Source organism: Euprymna scolopes, chromosome 30 (assembly GCF_053919585.1).
Source record: "Euprymna scolopes isolate OS-2025 chromosome 30, ASM5391958v1, whole genome shotgun sequence".
NCBI lineage: Eukaryota > Metazoa > Mollusca > Cephalopoda > Sepiida > Sepiolidae > Euprymna > Euprymna scolopes.
Genome location: NC_136511.1, coordinates 40549329 through 40574974, shown reverse-complemented (window position 1 = coordinate 40574974; position 25646 = coordinate 40549329). Strand labels below are relative to the sequence as shown.

At 33.0% G+C, this 25646-nt stretch overlaps 1 protein-coding gene across 2 annotated transcripts in view; it reads left to right on the top strand.

Moving 5' to 3' along the window:
• LOC145254763 (uncharacterized) overlaps positions 1-25646 on the top strand; it is a 125922-nt gene that overhangs the window by 23479 nt on the left and 76797 nt on the right. The window contains exon 1 of one of the 2 annotated variants that reach the window (XM_080113524.1): positions 14145-14346. The exons of the other annotated variant lie outside the window; for it this stretch is intronic. Within the exon in view, the coding sequence (XP_079969650.1) occupies positions 14268-14346 (79 nt within the window). The 5' untranslated portion in view covers positions 14145-14267. Of the gene's footprint in view, positions 1-14144; positions 14347-25646 lie in introns of those variants that run through there. 2 annotated transcript variants of the gene reach the window in all.

Here is a 25646-nt window from a genome sequence, read left to right as displayed (position 1 = left end):
AAAAATGCAGAAACGTAATGATACGCACATTAAAAAATTCAGAAACGTAACGATATGCACATAAAAAAAATTCAGAAACGTAACGATATGCACATTAAAAAATTCAGAAACGTAACGATACGCACATTAAAAAAATTCAGAAACGTAACGATACGCACATTTAAAAAATTCAGAAACGTAACGATATGCACATTAAAAAAATTCAGAAACGTAACGATACGCACATTAAAATAATTCAGAAACGTAACAATACGCACATTAAAAAAATTCAGAAACGTAACGATACGCACATTAAAAATATTTAGAAACGTAACGATACGCACATTAAAAAAATTCAGAAACGTAACGATACGCACATTAAAAAAATTTTGAAACGTAACGATATACACATTAAAAAAAATTAGAAACGTAACGATACGCACATTTAAAACATTCAGAAACGTAACGATATGCACATTAAAAAATTTAGAAACGTAACGATAGGCACATTAAAAAATTTCAGAAACGTAATGATACGCACATTAAAAAATTTAGAAACGTAACGATACGCACATTAAAAAATTCAGAAACATAACGATACGCACATTAAAAAAATCAGAAACGTAACGATATGCACATCAAAAAAATTCAGAAACGTAACGATATGCACATTAAAAAAATTCAGAAACGTAACGATATGCACATTTAAAAATTTAGAAACGTAACGCTATGCACATTAAAAAAATCAGAAATGTAACGATAGGCACATTAAAAAAATACAGAAACGTAACGATACGCACATTAAAAAAATTCAGAAACGTAACGATGCGCACATTAAAAAAAATCAAGAAACGTAACGATACGCATATTAAAAAATTTCAGAAACGTAACGATACGTACATTAAAAAATTTAGAAACGTAACGATACGCACATTAAAAAATTCAGAAACGTAACGATATGCCATCAATAAAATTCAGAAACGTAACGATACGCACATTAAAAAATTCAGAAACGTAACTATATGCACATTAAAAAAATTCAGAAACGTAACGATATGCACATTAATAAAGTCAGAAGCGTAACGATATGCACATCAAAAAAATTCAGAAACGTAACGATATGCACATTAAAAAAATTCAGAAACGTAACGATACGCACATTTAAAAATTTAGAAACGTAACGATAAGCACATTAAAATAATTCAGAAACGTAACGATACGCACATCAAAAAAAATCAGAAACGTAACTATACGCACATTAAAAAAAATTCAGAAACGTAACGATACGCACATTAAAAAAATTTAGAAACGTAACGATACGCACATTAAAAAAATTCAGAAACGTAACGATACGCACATTAAAAAAATTTTGAAACGATACGCACATTAAAAAATTTCAGAAACGTAATGATACGCACATTTAAAAATTCAGAAACGTAACGATATGCACATCAAAAAAATTCAGAAACGTAACGATATGCACATTAAAAAATTACGAAACGTAACGATAAGCACATTAAAAATTTCAGAAACGTAACGATATGCAAATTAAAAAATTCAGAAACGTAACGATATGCATTAAAAAATTCAGAAACGTAACGATATGCACATTAAAAAATTCAGAAACGTAACGATATGCGCATTAAAAAAATCAGAAACGTAACGATATGCACATAAAAAAATTCAGAAACGTAACGATACGCACATTAAAAAAAATCAGAAACGTAACGATATGCACATTAAAAAAATTCAGAAACGTAACGATACGCACACCAAAAAAATTCAGAAACGTAACGATACGCAAATCAAAATATTCAGAAACGTAGCGATACGCACATTAAAAAAAATTCAGAAACGTAACGATAAGCACATTAAAATAATTCAGAAACGTAACGATACGCACATCAAAAAAAATCAGAAACGTAACTATATGCACATTAAAAAAATTTCAAAAACGTAACGATACGTACAATGCAAAAATACAGAAACGTAACGATACGCACATTAAAAAAATTCAGAAACGTAACGATATGCACATTAAAAAAATCAAGAAACGTAACGATACGCACATTAAAAAATTTCAGAAACGTAACGATACGTACATTAAAAAATTCAGAAACGTAACGATACGCACATTAAAAAAATTCAGAAACGTAACGATATGCCATCAATAAAATTCAGAAACGTAACGATACGCACATTAAAAAAATTCAGAAACGTAACGATATGCACATTAAAAAAATTCAGAAACGTAACGATATGCACATTAATAAAGTCAGAAACGTAACGATATGCACATCAAAAAAATTCAGAAACGTAACGATATGCACATTAAAAAAATTCAGAAACGTAACGATACGCACATTTAAAAATTTAGAAACGTAACGATAAGCACATTAAAATAATTCAGAAACGTAACGATACGCACATCAAAAAAAATCAGAAACGTAACTATACGCACATTAAAAAAAATTCAGAAACGTAACGATACGCACATTAAAAAAATTTAGAAACGTAACGATACGCACATTAAAAAAATTCAGAAACGTAACGATACGCACATTAAAAAAATTTTGAAACGATACGCACATTAAAAAATTTCAGAAACGTAATGATACGCACATTTAAAAATTCAGAAACGTAACGATATGCACATCAAAAAAATTCAGAAACGTAACGATATGCACATTAAAAAATTACGAAACGTAACGATAAGCACATTAAAAATTTCAGAAACGTAACGATATGCAAATTAAAAAATTCAGAAACGTAACGATATGCATTAAAAAATTCAGAAACGTAACGATATGCACATTAAAAAATTCAGAAACGTAACGATATGCGCATTAAAAAAATCAGAAACGTAACGATATGCACATAAAAAAATTCAGAAACGTAACGATACGCACATTAAAAAAATTCAGAAACGTAACGATATGCACATTAAAAAAATTCAGAAACGTAACGATACGCACATCAAAAAAATTCAGAAACGTAACGATACGCAAATCAAAATATTCAGAAACGTAGCGATACGCACATTAAAAAAATTTCAAAAACGTAACGATACGTACAATGCAAAAATACAGAAACGTAACGATACGCACATTAAAAAAATTCAGAAACGTAACGATATGCACATTAAAAAAATCAAGAAACGTAACGATACGCACATTAAAAAATTTCAGAAACGTAACGATACGTACATTAAAAAATTCAGAAACGTAACGATATGCACATTAAAAAAATTCAGAAACGTAACGATATGCCATCAATAAAAGTCAGAAACGTAACGATACACACATTAAAAAACTTCAGAAACGTAACGATATGCACATTAAAAAAATTCAGAAACGTAACGATATGCCATCAAAAAATTCAGAAACGTAACGATACGCACATCAAAAAAATTCAGAAACGTAACGATATGCACATTAAAAAAATTCAGAAACATTAAAAAATTCAGAAACATAACGATACGCACATTAAAAAAATTAAGAAACGTAACGATATGCACATTAAAAAAAATTGGGTTTGTATTGCTATACACATAGATTCGAAAAAGTTGGCAAAAAAACAAATATATAACAAATAAATTTATCAAAGGCAAAATAAGTTACTTTTCTATCTAACTGGACACTTTTTTTAGTGTTTTTATTTAATGTAACATGTTTATTCAGTTCAAAAACATACGGTGTTTACCGATGTATTTGAAAATTGCAAATGTTCGGGCACTCTCTGGTGAACACGGTAAGTTTGGTAAAATTAGTTAAAGCTAAAAAAATTAAAAATATACTGTTAGAAACTCGCTCAATATATGCTACCGTAAATAGGCTGACATATATTCAGTGAAGTTTTAACAGTATTTTGTTTATTTATTTTTTAGTTTTAACTCATTTTCCCAAACTTACCGCGTTTACTAGAGAGTGCCTCGCCATTTGCAATTTTCAAATACATCTGTAAACACTGTATGCTTTTAGAGCTGAATAAACACGTTACATTAAATAAAAGCACTCAAAAATTATCCAGTTAGATAGAAAAGTAGCTTATGTTGCCTTTGATAACATTTATTTGTTATATATTTGTTTTTTGACAACGTTTTCGAATATAGGTGTACAGTAATACAAACCCGAAAAATTGTATACTATATAGTCACGTGTGTGTGGGGGGGTCTTATGGCTGGTGTCTCTACGTCCGAGCCAATACTTCATTTTTCAAGTTCAATATCTAAGTTAAGACTGACTCTGTTGTTTATAGCTGGGTTCTATCACAGTTCTCTCGACGAAACAATTCGCGTACGACTCTGTCGGCAATCTCCGTCTCAATGGTCAGTGTCACCCAAATATATTAGGTAGATATGAAAGTTCTTGCTGAATTTTAAATTTTGATTTCAAATGATGTATTTTCAAATAAGTTTTTATCGTAATACCTTTACTTTATATATTATTTTAAAGGGCGTTTTTTTTTTTCGTTCTATCTAATCGTTTAAATTATAATCGTTTTAAAACAATTATGTCTTCTTTTAAGAACGTTGAATACAAAATGGAAAAAAGCAAATTCACAGAATTTTCTTATTTCAATTCAAGTTAGGCCAAAAAGCTGCTGAAACAGCTCACAATATCAACGAAGCGTTTCTAACAGGAACCACTATTAAACGCACAATGGTGGTTTAAAAAATTTCGTGGCGGCGACGAGAGTCTTGAAGATGATGGCATAAAGGTCGACGGTCGGATATTGACAACGATCAATTAAGAGCCTTAGTCCAAGCCAATCCATACACAATTGTCCAAGAACTTGCTTCTGAATTAGACGTAACGTATACGACGATTTCCAACTACTTGAGAGAGATTGGAAAGACAAAAAAAAAACTTGATAAATGGGTTCCTCACAAATTGAACGACAACCAAAAGAAAAGCCGTTATGAAGTGTCATCTTCCCTTCTTTTACGCAACAAGAACGGCCCGTTTCTAGACTGGATTGTGACCTGCGATGAAAAGTGGGTATTTTACGACAACCGGCGACGCTCAGCTCAGTGGTTAGACGCTGACAAAGCTCCACGACACTTCCCAAAGCCAGAATTGCACCAAAAGAAGGTCGTGCTGTTTGGTAGTCTGTGAGCGGTCTCACCCATTACAGTTTTTGAATGCAGGCGAAACATTACAACGGAAGAAGTACTGCCAACAGATGGATGAAATGCATCAGAAACTTCGACAACAACACCCAGCATTACTCAACAGAAAAGGCCCAATTCGTCTCCACGACAATGCCCGACCGCACGTTGCTAAACCGACCCTGCAGAAGTTGAACGAATTGAGCTACGAAAATCAGCCTCATCCGCCATACTCTCTGGACCTCTCACCTACCGACTACCACTTTTTCTAGCGTCTTGACAACTTTCTGCGTAAGAAATGCTTTAAAAAACAAACTGATATCAAAAACGCCTTCAGCGACTTCATCGCCACCAGAATGCAAGATTTTTACGTTACTGGCACAAATACACTTGTTTTGCGTTGGAAAAATGTGTTGATTCAGATGGTCCTTATTTCGATCAATAATTTTTTGTCTGAACCGAAATATGTTCATCTGAATTTAAAAGTTAAAAACCGCAAGAACTTTCTTGTCAACCTGATATAACATATTTAAATTGTCACTTGGAGAGAGTAAAATTGGACCCTTCTACACTATTAGGAGGAAATTTTGCAGTCGATAAATAGAGTTTTCAGATAAAAACAATGGTTTCTACTGATTTTTTTTTTTTTGTCAATTCTAATAAGTTACAATGGTAGCTTGTAAATTATGCAGTCGAAATTACCTGAATGTTACTGAATTATTAAAAAAAACAACTTTAATCGTGTTAGCAGATGAAAAATTACCGCCATCTTGTGTAAATCGAGACACGAAATTACTTCCCTTTTGAACTTTCCTGTATCTTACTATCGTTTTCTTGCAATTCTATTTTCTATTTTCTTTAATAAATAATTTTCCACCTTATCGATTTTCGTAATTTTTTTTTTTTATATAATCATCTTAAAATGCGAAGACTGCGTAGATACCATTGTTTTTATATGAAATTCAGTTTTACGATTTCCGAAATTTCGTCCTAATAGTGGAGAAGCGCCGAAAATTGTTCTCATCTTCTTTACTAACTCAGTATTTGAGAGGTAAAAGGGAACTTTAATAGAATATTCGAATATCTGTGCATCTCATATAGAGATCACGTGTTTGTCCCAGGAAGGGGACCACTTGATTCATGAGAACTTCGGTTGAAATAAAATGAAGTTAAAAAAATATTCTTTCATTAAAACAAATCTTTCATACTTCCGGTAAATGTTATCTTACGTTACAACAGAACTATAATTTGTTTTTTAGGGGTATTCGAGGTCGCTGACAACGAATCTGATAATCAAACCCGCCGCAAATTTACCGTTTACATGGTATTAACCCCTAAACCTTGGGACTATTTTGTGCTATTTCACCGCCTTCGGTAGTGTTTTTCTTACATGATACGTTCGCGTGCGAACGGGAGTAGTGCGATGTCTTATCACAGTAGAGTCTTATCACAGTAGAGTCTTATCACAGTAGAGTACCCCTAAAAACCAAATTAGAGTGATCAGTGTTCAGTTGTAGCGCGAAGTAACATTTACCATACTTCTTTAGTGGTGGTGCAAAATAGGGAAAATGAATTGTCTCGAGGAAGAGACGAACTACGTGTTAAATTGAATTAAACCAACAGGAATTTATTTCGTGAAGAAACAAGTGAAAGAAAAAGCTACTACACGTGTTTAGTTTGGCGAGCGTCTCTCGCTGTTTACTGGTGAGAAGGAAAGTCTATTGTCGTAGAGAGAGAAAGAGAGAAAGTCAATCCAGTTTGGTGTGCGTCTCTCGCTGTTAGCGGATGAGGAGGAAAGTCTATTGTAGTATATATAGAGAGAGAAAATGAAAAAAAGTCAATCCAGGCCATGGAGATAGAAAACATGTAAATTGTACGTACTGTCTGTTAGCTCGTGCCCCATACATAGTAGCAGGGGACGTGACGCGCGTGGGCGTGCGCCTCCCAAAAGGGAGGCGGCTGGTTAGCCGAACCTGTCAGCTCGAGAGCTGGTCCGAAAAGGGAGGAAGCAGCTTATTGCTCTTGCTTTTATATTTGTTTCCGGTGGTCTTTTGCGCATGTGTGGATTTCCTTTGAAAGGGGAAGTGACGTTGTCCTTGTGTGCGTACGTGTGCGCGTATGTGAGTACATGTTAGCGTGTGTGTGTGTGTATACACGTGAATGTGAGTGTATATACGCGAACGTGAATATATGTACGTGTGTGGACGTACGCACGTATTTTTGTGTGCGCGTATGTATATGACAAGTAATATAGCTTGAGATGTGAACGCGTGTTTTTGTGTGAGACTAGTGAAGGCTCCCACACTTCCTTCCATTCAACTCCTACAAAAATAAATACATGATTTCGGTTTAATCCTCTGAAGGCGTCTTTTTCTGTTAAAGTGACGGCACTGTGGAACAGGCTGCCAGACGATGTGATCAGCCTGAAAACGACCAATGTCCAGGAGAACACCGGACGCATCATGGCCGTTAACAGGTAGTGTACCGAGGCAATAGATTGGAACCAAACTATCATTTCCTCAGATTAGAAAGATTTCTTTTCCACCGACAAAAGCAAAAACGGATGAAGAAGAAAAAACATTAAAAATATACTCGTTCTAGCTTTTAGCTGCTTGAGTTTAATTGCAGTCTATAAATATATCAATTAAAAACTGGTCTTCGTTCTGTCTATGGATGGATAGTCCCTGTAAGAGTGCCTGCGCGTCACGTATAATTGTGAAGCAAGGGTTACGCATTCACCAACCGCACCTCTCCTGAATCGGCACTGCTTAATTCCAGTGGCAAAGAGAAATCTATGACGACTGGAAACAATGCCGAGATAATTGGAGAGCACATACAGCGCCTGGTATTCCCAAATGGTCACTCATTTTGGTACTGACTAGTTTCATCGATGCTTAACCTTGTTGATCTAATTGAAGCCGGTGTCTCAACGTAATTTTGTCGTAAATATGAATTACTGATTGCAGAAAAAAATGCTCGGCGACAATAATAATGAATGGTAAATTACTGATAATAACTAAACTAGGAAATAACACCGTTATCGTATATCTTAGTTGGAATAACTGATATTTTTTTCTGAATCTCCAAGGAAAAACATCGATTATATATGCAATCTAGCACACCGTACAGCGTTGCCCGGTCGTAAAATATGCTTAAATATGATATTTTAATTTATGCAAATTTCATATTCGTTATTACAGAGTTAATTCTCTATTGATTATTATATTGTGCCCTGGCAGTGTTCTTAGACATGTTTTGTTCAGAAATTCATCCGATAAGTATCGAAAATCGAAAAAATCCGATCTAAAAAATAGTTTTCTCGCTTATAAATAAAAAGAATAATTTTTACAGGGGAATATTTTACGTTACACCGGAAAAGGGAGATAATAAAATTTCAAATCATTTCTTCTTCAAAATAATTAATTTATTACAATCTGGAGATATAACTTAGTGGTAGCGCATTCGACGACATATTAAATTAAGTTCAAGTCTGTGTGCACCTCACCATTTTGTTATAATTTTTTTTTCTTATTAATGAGTCCAATTTACGATAAAAGAAGAGGTACCATTTAAAATCGCCGCAGATCATTGCTTCGTTTGTATATTTTAAAACTAAGCATTAATCACATTTGACTTTTCAGGACATTCATCGTCAAGCCTACATATCAGCTGACGTGATATTGTAAACAGACATAGACGGAATTTGGTGAACGAAATTATCTTTATTATTTTTTTAATATTTTAACTTTTTTTTTTTTTGCGAATTAGTCCACCCGGCAAATTATTCCTCGTAATATATAATAATCAATAAAATATTGATTCTATGATAATGCATACGCAATTTGCATAAATTAAAATATCATCAATTTTGTATGCACCGGACAATGCCGGACCGCCAACTAGTATATATATATATATATATATATATATATATATATATATATATATATATGTTAGTGAAGTACATGGCAAAATATTCAAACAATTTTACGACCTTGAATAATCTTTATTATTTCCCTTTTGTTCAAGGTTGCTTTCCAACGTTGTGATACATACACAGCAAGAACTTGACTTCTACCACAACGGAAAGTAATTATCCGTCGGGTGGAATTTCTATAAACAAAAATTCTTTCCTTCCCATCTGTGGAACACATTACTGCGAGGCTGCCGCACTGTAAATTACAGCTTGGTTGCTTTTAAATCTAATTTTAACAAATTCTTATCAAAAACTACCTCATAAATAATCAAACGCAGTTCATGCCGTTTTTTTTTTATTGGAGTCATCACTTTTCAAGGCTAGGAGGCTACTCGAGGATAAGGGTTAATGAGTGTACGGTAGTCAATGGGACAATATCATAGTAATCGTTAGTAGTGGAAATTTGCTAAATTGGATTATTTAATGGGGCGAATCATTTATTTAATTTTTTTTTCACAACAACTATAAAGATGAGGATAACAGTCCGCAAATAAATAAATAAATAAATAAATACGCAAATTACTCATCTCAAAGGATTTCAATAAAAACAAATAATAAAATAAATATAGAATCTATGAATGTCTATTTCATTGGTCACGATTAAGATAAACTCGTTTCATCTCTAGTTAATCCAAAAATATTTTACCATAAATGATGAAACTTAAATTACAATAACAAAAAAATTTAGAAAAGGAAAGCATTAAAATGGATTTAATATGAAATTTACATTTTTTTTTTTTTTTACATAGGTGTCACCACTTATCAAGGCCCGGAGGCTACTCGAGGATAAGGGTCGATGAGTGTACAGTAGTCAATGGGTCAATATCGTAGTAATCGTTAGTAGTGGAAATTTGGTAAATTGGGTTACTTAAGGGGAACGGCTTATCAAGAACTTGTTTACGTTGGATTTGAAGACGACCATATTGTAGTCAGCTGGAAAGCAGGGAAACAGAAGAGAGTTCCACAGGCGTGCAGTTCTAGGAAAAAAGCTTTGTTCGTGGAATCTACGTTTAGGTTTAGGCACAGATAATTGATAGTGGCTTCAGATAGTGTTTTCCGTGGAAGTTTGGCTGTGTTAGTACTTCTATAGTGTTCCTCATCTCTCGATCGAAAATTATTTCATCTCATTAACCCGTACCGCGAGTGGTTTTTGGCCTCGATATGTAGTGACTCAACAGTAATAATAAAAACGTTACGTCCTGGAGGTTTAGGCGACTAGTTTTCTATAACGACAATGTTATATGTTTTCTTTGTAACTTTTACACGGTAACTGATATCTTACTTCAAATCCTTTCGATGTCACATGATTAAACCAACCAATCAATCAACCAACAAACGAACCATCTCCCCTGCATATGGGGGCCATTCTTTTAGCAAAACTCTCTAAATAATATTTAATAAGCTTTTGCCTTTTTGCCAGTTATATCTTAACCTAACTTCTGGATTCTTTTACAGGAAATAAAGAGAGGAATCCAGTCAAATTCTTTCAGATTTCCTCAAATACTTGCCACAAGATAAATGCCGACATCTAACCATTGCAACTCTAAACGGATAAAATTCGGTACAAAAAAAAATACATTATAAAATATGACGCTATTCTACGGAATCATGAGATATGATCTTAAACCACAATACTACAAATATTACTAATAATAATGCTAATATTTATTTGGCGCATTTATTAATGATGTTCACAGACAACTACATCTCTATATTAATGGGACCATATGTATATGCGTGTATTTCTCGTCTCTACGTGACTTACACATGATTGTTTATTTATCACTAGCAAAAGGGATTAGGTCTGCTAAGGCTCTGCTTGATCTCCGCCGAGCCGCAAACTGTCGTTAACTATCGCAAACAGAAAACTATCGTAAACTAAATCAAAACTTCTAAATATATCGTCTTCAGGATCGGAAATCCAATGTCCGGTCTTTTGTCTAGGCGGAAAATGATTCGGCCTCTCAGCTGACTATTTATCTTACATTTGATATTCATCCTATCGCGTTTGTGTGCTTTGGTGAATCATTTTTAACTATTGTCCTGCGTCATTTACTTCCACTAACTTGTTCCTCTTTTTATGACTCACTTCCTAACACTCCACTGAGTCGGGAATCTGAGGTGGGACACCTATAGTATCACAGTATAGATTGATAGAGAAAGGTAGAGAGAGAATTTTTAAAAGAAAAATGTTGCATTTATTGTCAATTTTGTTATCGAATTGTCCAGTAGAATACTAAAATTTTATCTGTTCCATCCATCGTTTTAATTCTTTATTATTGTTACTTGAGAAAAATTTATGGTATTCCCTGAAGTCTGACTGACAACAAGTTTCTTCATATTTCCAGTACTCACCAATTCTTTCGATAACCTTTGCAAATTAGTTCGTATTATCGCAATAGCCGTATACGATTGATTTATCGTTGGTAGCGACAATTGGTCTTCACTAAAATCTGGGTGGTAATAAGCCTCCCCAAGGTCCCAGTCTAGTCGCACTAGTGGACATCTGGTAGTACGTTCTCTCTTCGGTCTTTCCATCCTCCTTGACCTTCCTTGATTATTTGGTGTGGCGCCAATTTATGCCGACACTACATTTTTTCATTCATTCAGTCAGTCAACCGAGTCGCCCTTTGTCCTTGATAAATGTTGATCCATTAGTATAAAATAATGATCACATTGGTCATATGGATCGCACGCTGATAATTTAATGTCAACTACAGATTTATGATTGCTAATTATTTTGCCGATTAATGCCATTATATATCCTTGCTGTGCGGTCACCAGGTGTGAATAGTATTTGGCCGCCATATTGATATTTTTGTTTTTAATTCAATTCTTTCTGTGATCTATCATTTAAGACTACGCCCCCTATTAAGGAATATTCCGTTTTGGTTATAAACATACCGACAGGAAGTCTCTATTATAAAGAAGTATGATCAATACAAGTTCATTATTTTGGCTTTCATCATTGCATAATTGTATACTCCTAACAATGGCGCAAATGGCCACAATTCATTTTTTAATGAGTATCCAGCTCCTTCTATCTTTTTGTTTTTATCTCGTGTCGTTTGTTGGCACAAAATTCTATCGTAGAATTGGCACCTATCCAAATAGTCATCTTTGCCGTCTTCAGAGCCACATTAGTTTACTTCATGGGGAGGGGCATTATATACCAGTCGCGGATACGTCTTCAACAATCAGTATAACGAACTTGTGGCTGCTACTGTAAGAACTGCTCTGCTCTGTCCGGCTGCAGTATTGTCCTGTGTAGCTATAGGAGGTTCATCCTCCAAGGTTTTACCTTCTCACTTTGAGAAAGGATTAATTTATTGCTAATCACCTGAGGAGCGCCTATCAGGAAATACTGGCGGGCTGCTCAGACATTCTGGAGGGAGAGGCAGATTGCACTTCCTCTTGTGCGCTCGCTTTTCTACCCCTTCTTCATGCGGCGAGAAGGGAGAAACATATCCAATTGTTTGCTTATTCCGGGTCCCAAACATTCACCAGTTATCTTATATATTTCAACTGAGAGATCTTTTTAAGGTTCTCGCCGTTCCTTTGAGTCCACTTGAATCTCTCTTACACTTGGTTCACTGGATATATTTGCTAGGTAGTTTTTGAAATTCTTTTTAATGAATCCAGTTACTCCTATAATTACTGGAATGATAGCGATCTTCCTAAGATTCCGGTTTCTTTTCATATCATACATAAGATCTTCTTTAACTCAGCATCATTGGGGACACTAATTTCTACTAAGGGTGCATCTGCCTTGACAGAGTACAAAATAGACTTCGTGGCTTAGTGGGAGATGCCCTTTTCTCTTCCCGTCAACCTCTCTCCCACAGAAGAGACATTGCAAGCCTGTCTTTGTTTTATCGTTATTTCCATGGCGAGTGCTCGTCCGAGCTCCAATATCTGGTCCCCTTTGCCAATCTTTCACGAAAAACACCTGCCTAGCTGAAACCACTGTCAGTAATTTTCCCCACTCCTTATCTGTGCCTAAATCGAAACGTACTCGTAGATTCCATGAGCAAAGCTTCTTTCTTAGAAGTGTACGCCTGTGGAACTCTCTTCCCTTTGCCTGTTTCCCACCTGACTACAACTTGGATGTCTTCAAGTCCAACACAAACAAATTCCTGATGAACCGCCCCCTTAAGTAATGATACTTTATCAAATCTCCGATACTAACGATTACTACGATACTATCCCGTTGATTACTGTACACGCAATAACCCTTATCCTCGAGTGACTTCCGGGCCTTGATAAGTGGTGACCTCCATGTAAAAAAAAAATCTCAGCTCTTCTTGTCCCATATCACTATGTCAGATCTTATGGCTCCGTTTCCTAATTTCTGTAGGAATTACATAGTCATAATGGATGGCGTATGACTTGTTTTCAAGTGTTCTTTTTGTATATGTTTCCAGAACTTGTTGCTACATTCGATAGTCAACAGATTGTATTTGCACACTCTGTTACGTTGCGTCGTATAGTACCCCCCCCAGCAGAACCTTACAGTTTAATGTCACGTGACTCACACTCTTCACTTCCTTGTGGCAGAAGCTGCACTTGTTATCATTGCTGAGACCACTCATCCTCTTAAAAGCATTGGTCATTAAGCCGTGATCTTGGGCGGCCATTATAATCAATATAATAACACGCATTATCCTCGAGCGGCCTTTGGATCTTGATAATTAGTAAAGCATGACAGCCTAAGTGATAGATAAAGCCTTTGATAGAGATACGAGGACGGATTTAAAAATAATCAAAAATCACAACAATGGCTGACGCTTCTATCTTCTCCGATCGGCTGGGAAATAATTAATGACGGGCCACGTTAATTCGGCCGTCGCCATTTTAATCAGCATCGGACAAAAGTTGATTATCCGGTCTTCGTTGTGTACTTTTCTAAGCTTCATCTTTCTTCTTTTTAAATTTTTATTTGTTTAACATTATTTTTTGTGCTGGTGGCAGTAGTGTGAGGGGGGAACGGGCGTTAAGAAAACAGAAAATCTTACTGTTCTTTATAGATTTTTTTCCAAACTGCGCATGTCAGTACTTTTTTCCGCTTCCGGTTGACTCAGAAAGGGTCAGATCTAAGTTTCTGCGCAGACGTTTCTTTGAAGAGTCTTTATTTTATATTTTTATTTTCATCTTATTTTATTTTTTTACGAACAGACCCTCCCCCCCCCCCCAAAAAAAAAAATGTTTAATCTCTGGTCAGTCCATCGTTGCCACTGGGAATTCGTTAACAATCTTAAGAAAGCAAGCCCGAAAAAAGCTAGTAAGTAACTTTATTTTAATTTCATTTAAGATCATTTTGGTTGTTATTTTTGTGCTTTTTCCACAAGTGCAACATATGACGCACCGTCTAGTTTATATTGGTGGCGACCAGAGCATCGAAGGATCGCTCATGACTGAATGAAAAATGTATCAGTTTCATCGGTATTCTATCACAAGTGCGTAAACTCTATGCAGAGGATTATTTTTCCACGGTAATGTGTAGACACAGCGGCCTAAAATAAAATGACTACTGAATTTGAGTTTTATGTAAAAAACTGAAACTGAAAGAAATTCTTACTCCACTTTTAAATTATAAAGACAATTGTAAGAAAAGTTTGCTTTGCTAAAAAAAGGGGGGGTTTCATATCGGATAGTAAACTTCATCTTTTGAACATTTTCATCTCCAACCACCAATAGATTGTAAATAACGGTTCAATACACATGGTAAATTGCAGATTTCATATCTCCAAGAATTGCCTATTAACCGATGCTCGGCAATCTATTTACTTACTTTTTAAAATTATCCAATTTGTATCCTACGCAAAAAAAAAAAAAAAAAAAAAATCAAGTGTTCCTGTTTTGTTCATCTATTTTTTTTTTTTTTTTTTTTTGTGACTAAATGTTTATAGACAATCATTAATTCAGAAAAAGAAAAATTATTTGGTAATGGGTAGACACAGTGGCCTAAAAATAAAATGGCCACTAAATTCGAGTTTTGTGTAAAAAACTGAAACCGAAAGAAATCTTTTCTCTATATTTAAATTATAATTATAAATTAATCGCAAGGAAAGTTTACTCCGCTCAAAAAAAAATATATATATATTTTCGTATTGAATCATGAAATCCGTCTTTTAAACATTTCCATCTCCAACCATCAATTGAATACGAATAACGGCTCAATGCGCATGGTGAATTGTAGAGTTCACACCCCTAATTGACTATTAACTGACGTTTGGTAATCAACTAAATCATTTCGAAGTTGTCAAACAGCTTCATAACAAGTTGAAATATTGATAATTCTTCAGTCTGCATGAAATCATTGTCATAAACATCATTTGCAAAAATTGTTGGACACATTCTAAGAACTCGGCGACCATTTTCTTTTTAGACTGCTCTGTCTACTCCCCGCTCCATTTTATTCAATATAAGAGTTCTTATTTAACAGTCTCTATCCACTCCCACTATAAAAATGCTGTACACAAGATTGAGTTGATAGTGGGGATATTGGATAAGCAGAATGCCTCATAGACAATTATGATATGTATATATATATATATATATATATATATATATATATATATATATATATATATATATTCTTAGATGACATACAATGTGCTTTAAAAATGATATATCTCCGTGTTTTAGATGACATATCTATGTACACACACACGCACACACACACACACACACATATATATATATAAATATATATATATATATATATATATATATATATGCTAGCTGTACCCGGCCACGCATTGCTGTGGCTCAGTTTGTTAAAATAGAACACATTACTCAAGAAAAATGCATTTCGTATTGTTTTATTTACTTTTATGATTTTTTGCAATTTTTTTTAATCAATAAAAGTTGTGTTTCCCCCTCAAAAGAAGATCAATTTTTTTACCATAAATTGTTAGGTGAAAGTTTTTTTTGTTTGTTTTTTTTTTCTTTTTTCAGGAAAACTTGCACTTTTATTTAAAGGAAAGTTGGCAGTAAACGTTTCTTTTTGGAAACGGAATTTTTATTATAAAAAGAACAGATGAATGCTTTATATGAACACTGCAAATAGTTAGGTGAAAATAGAGAAAAGTTCGATTTTTTTAAAGAGAATGTACAAATTATTCTTTATCAACAGATGTAAAGGAAATAAACAGAAAAATACTCCCATCATTAATTAATTAATTATGCAAAAAAAAATAAATAAAATGTTGATTTAGTAGTGTTTCAACATTTGAACAACACTCGGTTGAATCCGGTAATTGCCGATCGAACTTTAACCATAATTGGTATCCGGGGAGCGGTCAAATTCTGCATGAGTACCATTCTTTTTAATTTTGTCTTTTGTTCAATTTTTGAGTGGGCTATCAGCGATTTCAAACTAACACATTTAACTAAAATACAAATTCAACAATTTAATAATTTTAAAAAGTGCTCAGCTCCTAATACAAATCCTAGTAAATCAACCCCCCATTATTGGAAATACTCAAGGGAAGAACGAAACCAAATTATTGCCAGTATGTTTGGGATAGGTTCTATTTTTTCCTTTTTTTTTCAATATTTTAAGCAGATTTGACACTCAGCTACTAGATTTTTTTTATGGGTCGCTCGCTTTTTAATATAATGTAAGCAGATCTAGATGTTTATAACTTACGATAAAACTTGCTGAGTATGCGCTGTTTTACGGTGATTGTAAAAATGGAACGGAAACTTAAATTTCGCTCCGTTTTAATCTTTTGTTAATTGTGCCCCCTCCCAAACGAATATAATCAAAAGAATAACATTCAACAAATGAACTTTATATATATATATATATATATATATATATATATATATATATATATATATATAAAACACAAAATATTTTAAAAAGAAAAAAGAAAAGTTGTCAACGAAAGGGAAATAATTCCATTTTTAAACGAAAAAGTCAGTTTGGTATATCTTTGCGTTATTTTTTACAACTTACCGTTCACATTGGAAATATTGACGTTTATAGGTTGTTGGGTACGGTTACAACGAATAAACACTCCAATCTGCTCATGTAAAGAACGGCTCTCAGAATAGACACCCCCAAACTCCCTATGTTAAGAACGGCTTTTGGAATAGACACCCATAACCATACTCGAAAAAATAAAAAAATAAAAGTTGACATGTCGAATGTGAACGATGAGTTGGACGTAATGTAAAAATGTACCGAATTTAAAAGGGAACGAAATTTTAATTTCCGTTACATTTTTACAACCGTAAGGTAGAGCATTCTATGCAAATTTTCCCTAACTTAGTGTATTAATGCTATTTTTTAAGTAAAAATAATATTAAGGTTTGGATATAAATTCCTAAACTCCTTTCACACTAAATAATTTAGGTGACTGAAATAGGAATCTAATTGAATCTTTAATTTCCAGAATAGTAAAAAGATGATCCACAATGATCGATTTGCTGCTAATATCCATTTTTTAGGTAAGAGCAAAAATAAACGAAGAATAGGGGGACCTAGTTTTGAAAGCCGATTTATCATAATTTTTTTATAGGTTTCCGACAATGTTTTGTTATATAGGGGGTCTTATTAAAAGAGTTTTATTAAAAGATGAGTCTTAGAGAGAGATGCTTAGAAGGAGTCTTATTACAGTGAGGGATGTTGCAAGACTCCGAGAGAGAGATTGTTCGTTTATAAGAGACTTAGAGAGATATTGTTCATGTTAGGAGAGATTCTTATATATTAAAATGTTCATTCCTTGTTGTGTAGAATGGAAGAGAAGGAGAAGCTCTTTGAGTGAGGACATATAGTGTTCAGACAGGTCGGACATGATGATATTGAGACGTGTATGTAAAGATATAACACAAATATATAATACAATTCCACTTTACCTTTTTGTAAGAATCATAAGACAAGACGAGCTTTACAAAAAACACTTTATGGTTTATTTCGTCACACGGCCGTGTTTCCATCACCAAGAATTCAAAGTTTCACATTTTTTTTCTTGAAGTGACGTCTCGCTCCCTAGACGCCTGACTGTCTCTCTCCGAGTTTCTTCACTGACTGACTAACTCTCAAGTTTTTTCTCTATTCCTAGAACTTTCTATTTTCCGTGACGTCATACACATGTTAAAACATGTGCCTTCTTTCACGTGCTTTGGACATACGTGTCCAAAACTTTTCCTATTTCTCAGTAACCTATTTATCCAATATGTTAAAAACATTATCTTATAAGCTGCATTCTTTCAATTTAAAATTTCATAACAAACTTGAGAGTTCACATTCTTTCCTTGAAATATTTATCTATATTCTAAACAAATGTTTGTTTTACATTTTTAAATTCTCGCACGTAATCTATTTCTAAACTAAATTACGAGGTTCGAATTTGTCTATTGCTATTTCATTTTCATTTTAACTAAATTCTCCAATTTTATACTTACATGAAAAGGGGACAGTCCTTATCATGTAACAGTTTTGATTATATTTGAAAGTTTAAGGACTAAACTTAATTCTCAAAAGGAAAAAATATTTGTACACGTGAAAAAAAAAAGTTATGAAAAATGTTTTCACGGCGGGCTTACCATATAAAAATTCTGCGAAATCTGTAATTTAAAAAAAAGTAGATATATTTTTGCTATTATAATTTTTTTTGTAAAAATATTAAACAAACAATGCTTAATTCAATGATAATATCGGTAGTTCGAGAAATTCATTTTTCTTCGAGTTATATCGAATTTATTAATACGAACTTTATGAGCTTTTTCTTAATGTTCCTGTGAAAATTATTTTTTTATTCTTACAAATTACGATGCTTTATTTATATAAAAAAAGCAAAAATAAATTCTTGCGTTTTTTATTTACTACTGAAAACCATAACTTTAGTAAAGGTATTTTTGTTTAAACAAAATAATACATTTCCACTAAGATTTAAATAAAAAATAATTCCGCGATCATTGATTGATAAATACTGAACTTGTTATTAAAATTGGTTAATTTCCTGATTTTTGATTAATTTTTAAGTAAAGGGAGGGAGTCAAATGTTTATACATTTTGAGCCTCGGCATTCATTTTGTTAATATGGTTAAATTAAATTTCAATCACATGGTTACATTATAAATAATCACATGATTAAATCCATTTAAAATTTACCGTTTAGAATCTAATATTTTTAAAAATCATTTCATATGACATGATAAGAATTTGTTTACATTAAGCGAGACCACGGCCTCTCGTGGTGAGACCAAAAATTCCTTTAAGTGATGTCACGTGACGGCAAGCGGTAAATTAAAAAATATGTCCCCAAATAAAAAAAAATGGCCCATCGGTACAAAGAAACCCACCTATTTATTAAAGGAAAATTAAGTATAATATATAAAGTATATATTAGAAAGAAATATATAAAAACACACATGGGTACAGTTAACATATTATACCAAAATGTCGAAGCAATCGTTTCAGTAGTTATTTAGACTACTAATAACGAACAAACCAAGAATTACATTATATATATATATATATATATATATATATATATATATATATAATATATATATATATATATATATATATAAAGAGAACGAGAGAGATTACGTTCACTTTTAGATGACGTACGTATATATATATATTGATATAGACAAATTTTTACATGGTCGCGACACTGACATTTAAGAACAGGACTTATTCGGTGACAGACAAACTTTATTAAGTCGTCCGGCGAGGACTTGTGGTCTTACCGTCCATCTGTCTGAAACATGAGCATGTCCAGTGTTGCGATCATGTAAATTTGCCTATATCAATAAAAAAATATATATATCTTGCTATTTTTTATCGAGCACTCTTAATAACTTCGTTAAATTCACGAGTGTTCTTACTTGAATACTTATAACTTGGTATATATATATATATATATATATATATATATATATATATATATATATATATATATATATATATTCCGGTTCTTTGACTGTTGTGGATCTTGTGGGCTGCGACGTTGTTTGGCTGTGGAATTTATTATACATACATACATACATATATATATATATATATATATATATATATATATATATATATATATATAAGAATAATAAGATGAATTGAATCACAGATTTATGAATCATGTGGCTTCAAGTCTTACAAAATACTTTTGGGAGATATTTTTATATTATACAATCCCAGCCAAATAATATTGCTTAATATACTAGATAGATGAAGTTAAAATTTATAGTTTTGATATTTAAATTTCATTCAGAAAAATATAATTTTCGAAATAAAAATTAATTTCTGGTCAAAGAATAAGGAAATTACTATAAATATTGTGTTCTTTGTCAAAACAATAAGTTTTTGCTTTGGAAATTATATTTTTCTGAATAAAATTTTAATATAAAAACTCTAAATTATATATATATATATATATATATATATATATATATATATATATATATATATATATATATATATAAAATGTAATAATATATATATCTATATATTAATTTGCTTGTACGTACGGTGTCACGTCATCATCATCGCAAACATTAATTAATGAAACGCGTCATCATCATCGCAAACATTAATTAATGTGAATTATCTCCCTTTATTGTTCACTCTTTATTAGTTAAAAAATCATTAAACCCTTTTATTTTCTAAAACTTCCCGAACAACAACAAAAAATATATATATATGAACTGTCTATTTATGGTTCTGGATTATTTTAAAGACGATTATGCATAGAAGGTATCGTTCCACAGTTTAAATAGTATTTTACTTACATTTTTAACGATGTCTTCTGTTTATTATTGTAGTGAATGCGGAACGATTATTCTATTTTATTCAGTAATAAATATATTTTTTACATTTAACGTTACGAGTTCGTTTCTTTTTTTTTTTTTACTGTGCCACTTTATCTGTTTTTTTTTTTTTTTTACTTTTGAGTGAACCTTACATAACAAAAAATGTTTCGAAATAAATGTTACAAAAGTCAAGAATGACTTTTTTAAATAAATCACCAAAGTCACCATTCGCAAATACAGAGTCAAAACATATTTTACGTCTTGTTCTGTTTTGTTTTTGTTTTACGGCATATCAATCCTTTTTCGTGTTATTTAATGCCGAATCGAGTAATTTTGTAACATTTATACATCTTCACGTTGTTTACATAGTTATTATTTATGTTTTGTCTGTTTTATTTTGATGGACACAACATTTTTTTTAATATGAAATAAAACACTTTGTTTCATTACTTACGATTTAATTTATTTAAAGAAATATTTATTTCCTATTTAAAGATTTTCAGTATAATTTATTTAACTGAAGAAATATTTATTGTTCATACATATATTTTTTCCATTATTTTTATTACATTGTTAGGTAAAGTTTCAGATTAGTTAACGCCCCTCCCCATATTAAGAATGGCTTTCAGCATGATTTTTACAATAGCGGTATCAAAGTTTGTTTGTTTTTTTATTTTAAAACAAATTATAAAAAAAAAGATACAAGACCATTAAATTTTTTTTCATTAAATCGCTATTTAGGTGAAGGTTCAAAATAGTTAACCCTTCTCCCCATAACCGTTTTTTTTTTATGCAGTAAAATACTGTTTCAATAATTATGGTTTAAATAAATATTTATTCCTTATTTAAAGATTTACAGTATAATTTATTTAACTGAAGAAATATTTATTGTTCATACATATATTTTCCCTTATTTTTTTTACATTGTTAGGTAAAGTTTTAGAATAATTAACCCCCCTCCCCATATTAAGAATGGCTTTCAGCATGATTCTTACAATAGTGTTATCAAAGTTTATTGATTTTTCTTATTTAACAAAAATTATAAAAAAGATACAAGAACATTTTAAACATTTTTTTCATTAAATGGTTATTTAGGTGAAGGTTTAGAATAGTCAAACCCTCTCCCCTTATTAAGAATGGCATTTTTATTATTTCAGCGTGATGCTTACATTTTTCTTAATATAAAAAAAAGATACAAGAAAATGTTAAGCTTTTTTTTTTTTTTATTAAAATGTTAGATCAAAGTTCGGAATAACTTACTTTATATAGCCAATTAGCCAGCTGTATTAAAATGTTTTAGCATTTAATACCTAATAAGGTTTTCGCTTCAATTGTCACAAGCAGACAATATCGATTCAAAGGAGGTAATTCGTCAACAATTGTTTTAGCCGAATTTTACGGTAAAGTGTAGTGGACTGGTGGATATATTATACATATCCCCCAGTTTGTATTTATTTGCTTCCCAATTGAGCAAATTAGGCACAAGGCCGTTTTTTAATGTGGAGAGAGAGAGGGGGGAATGGGGATCAGCTCCCGATGAGTGGGAAATGGGAGTTTGATAGGAACTGTTGGTATGAAGGGTTGCCCCTACATTGACCAAGGTAGATATGTGGGGTTACCCCCACATATGGTCTTTGCTTGCAGTATCTGTTGGAACAGATACTACACTTTGATCTTGTCGCCCGGGCCGCAAAGGGCGGGGGCCAGTGTATATACATATCCCCCAGTTATTCATTTGATAAAAGCAATATTTTATGAGCATGGTTCTTCTTGCCAGGCAATGGGTTTACCTGAACCAACAGGTGATCCTCCAATAGATAATATGACTCGAAATACAAACGGGCCTAATGTTGAATTGTTAAACAATGAACAATTAGAGGTCTTTAATACTATAATCAAGGCTGTCATGGCAACTGAAAAAGTAGCCCCACACAACAATTGCTTCTATTTAGATGCCCCAGCCGGATCAGGAAAAACCTTTTTATTCAACATGTTATATGATTACTTCACCTCCAGCAGTACTGTAACCGCCACAGTATATTCAAACTACCTGTACCTCTGACAGAAACCAGTGTCTGTAACGTTTCTCCTGTATCAGAGCATGCTTCTTTTTTGAGAAAGATAATGGTATTCATCATAGACGAAGCCTCTATGATACCTAATCATGCACTGCTTGCTATAGATAGATGTTTACAAGATATAATGGGTAACGATAAAATATTTGGTGGTGACTTCAGGCAAATTTTGCCAGTAGTGCCACATGGATCACCTACATCTATTAAAGACACCTGTCTTAAAAGATGCCCTATGTGGCATCATTTCAGTCAATTACAACTAACACAAAACGTCAGAACTAACATAAATGAACAGGAGTTTTGTAGATGGCTCCTTCATCTTAGTAATGGTACACTAACGAGCAGTCTTAATGACGTTCCTGTAGATGGCATAGATGTTCCTGATGATTCGGTATGTAATGGTTCTCTAATCTCAGAAATATTTGATTGCAGCCCTCAAGAAATGAAAAATAGAATCATCATGACTCCAAAAAATACAGAATGTTTAACAGTAAATGTAGAAATTCTAAATAATCTTCCCGGAGGCATAAATACATATTTAAGTACAGATTACAGCTCCGATGATGATGCTGAACTTCAAAATTATCCTATCGAGTTCATAAATTCATTAACTCCATCTGGAATGTCATCTCACCGACTTAATGTGAAAATAGGGGCAATAGTAATGCAACTGCGAAATTTATCCATAAATCAAGGACTTTGTAATGGAACTAGGATGAAAATAAAAGAATGTCATCAAAACAGCATCTTTGCTATTTTAAATAATGGATCTAATAGAGGTTCCACAGTTATCATTTCAAGAATTAAGTTAAAGCCAAGTGATACAAATGTTCCGTTTGCATTTCATCGGATACAGTTTGCAATACGATTAGCATATTCACTGACAATCAATAAAGCACAAGGCCAAACTTTGGATAAGGTTGGTATATATCTTCAACAACCTGTATTTTCTCATGGTCAACTGTATGTGGCATGTTCAAGAGCTCGATCTAAGCACAGTGTGAAATTTAAGGTCATGCAACTGCACAGAGATGATAATCAGGGAAGAAAGCGTGGTGTAACATATACTAAGAATATTGTTTACCGTGAAGTGTTATGAAAACAATCAGGAACAGCTATGGAATCTAAAATTTAACTTGGATGAAAATATGATTTTGGAAAAAAAATTTTTTTAAGTGCTTTCCTTATATTTAAAATTCATAATTTGATGAAAAAATAGTGTACAGTCTGTTTGACTTTACTTAATTATATAACATTGACATAAATTTGATAGGTACAACCTACCTCACATCATTTTGATTATCGAAAAATCAAAATTTAACTGTGCAGAAACACTTCATTTTATATGCATGTAATGCACAAGAATCCGAATATTATAACAGATTACAATGTTTTTATGGAAAAAACGTTTGTACAGAAAATTCAAAGTGTTCTATTTATATTATCAGGAAGTTGTGATGCATTAATTGAAATCTATATCAATAATTCGACTTAAAAAATAGTTGTGAATTTCCAAATCTTCATTGAATAAAATTCAAAATAAATAGAAAAGTCTATTGCATATGTAAAAGTTGACGGTTGCTTATTTAACTTCATTAAAAGCTATCAAAGTCAACCAAGAGCTGCTCAATATTCTGGCTTAATGGATCATTTAGCAAGGAATGAAGATGGCGATTCTGGTGTACCAGTTATTCTACCATCTTCATTTACAGGAAGTCCTAGGAATCTTTCACAACTGTATCAAGATGCAATGGCAGTTTGCTGTAAATATGGAAAACCAGACCTATTCCTTACCTATACATGTAATCCAAGATGTCCTGAAATATTAAACAACTTGGGGTCATCAGAACTTGCACAAAATCGATGTCAACAATGTCACACAGTTTTTTTAAATTCACAGTCTGACTCCCAAGAACCTGCTGACTGACCACTATTCTCACTCCAAACAGCTGATCGACGTCCCTGTCACCGCCTCAATCATCACCAGCACTTCCTGACAATATCAACAGCATCAGTTACGATCGCATTGACCTTCAATAAAAGTTTAAACTAAAGTTCTTTGTTCTACTTGCTTCCATACGTTCATTTTTGTAATATAACAATAAGGAATTTCTTACTGATGTGTTTTAAAAGATTTTAACTACCGTGGAATTTCCACGGGTCCTGCTAGTATATATTATTACATTTCACCCCTAACAAGGCACATTGTCACTTTGATGTACGGGGCTACTATTAAGGACACAGGCTACAGGGTACTAGGTGGGGAGTTGGGCAGCAAGATGTCGGTTCACGTTACACTTGAACTTCTGCATGTCAGTACAGTTGAGGAAGCAGGAACCTGGCAGGGAGTTCCAAAGTCTAGCGGTTCTGGGGAAGAAACTACTGGAGTAGAAGGCTCTCTTACATCTAGGGATCTCTACTTGGACGGGGTGGAATTTTACTGTTTGTCGGGGGGTATTTACGTAGAGGGGGTACAAGTGTTTGTAGCTCGTTGGAACATTCACCGTTAAAGTACTTGTAGAACGGGCAGAGGGATGCTACATTGCGTCGATGGGACAGAGGCTGAAGCTTGGATGATAGTTCAGGGCCTATCAGGTTGGCGACTCTCTTTTGAACGTTGTCTAAGAGTGAGAGACTAGTAGCAGATGCACCAGCCCAAATATGACAACAATACTCCATACATGGGCGAATGGTGGCCTTATAGAGGTATAGGATACTTTCAGGCGTCAGTAGCTTTCTA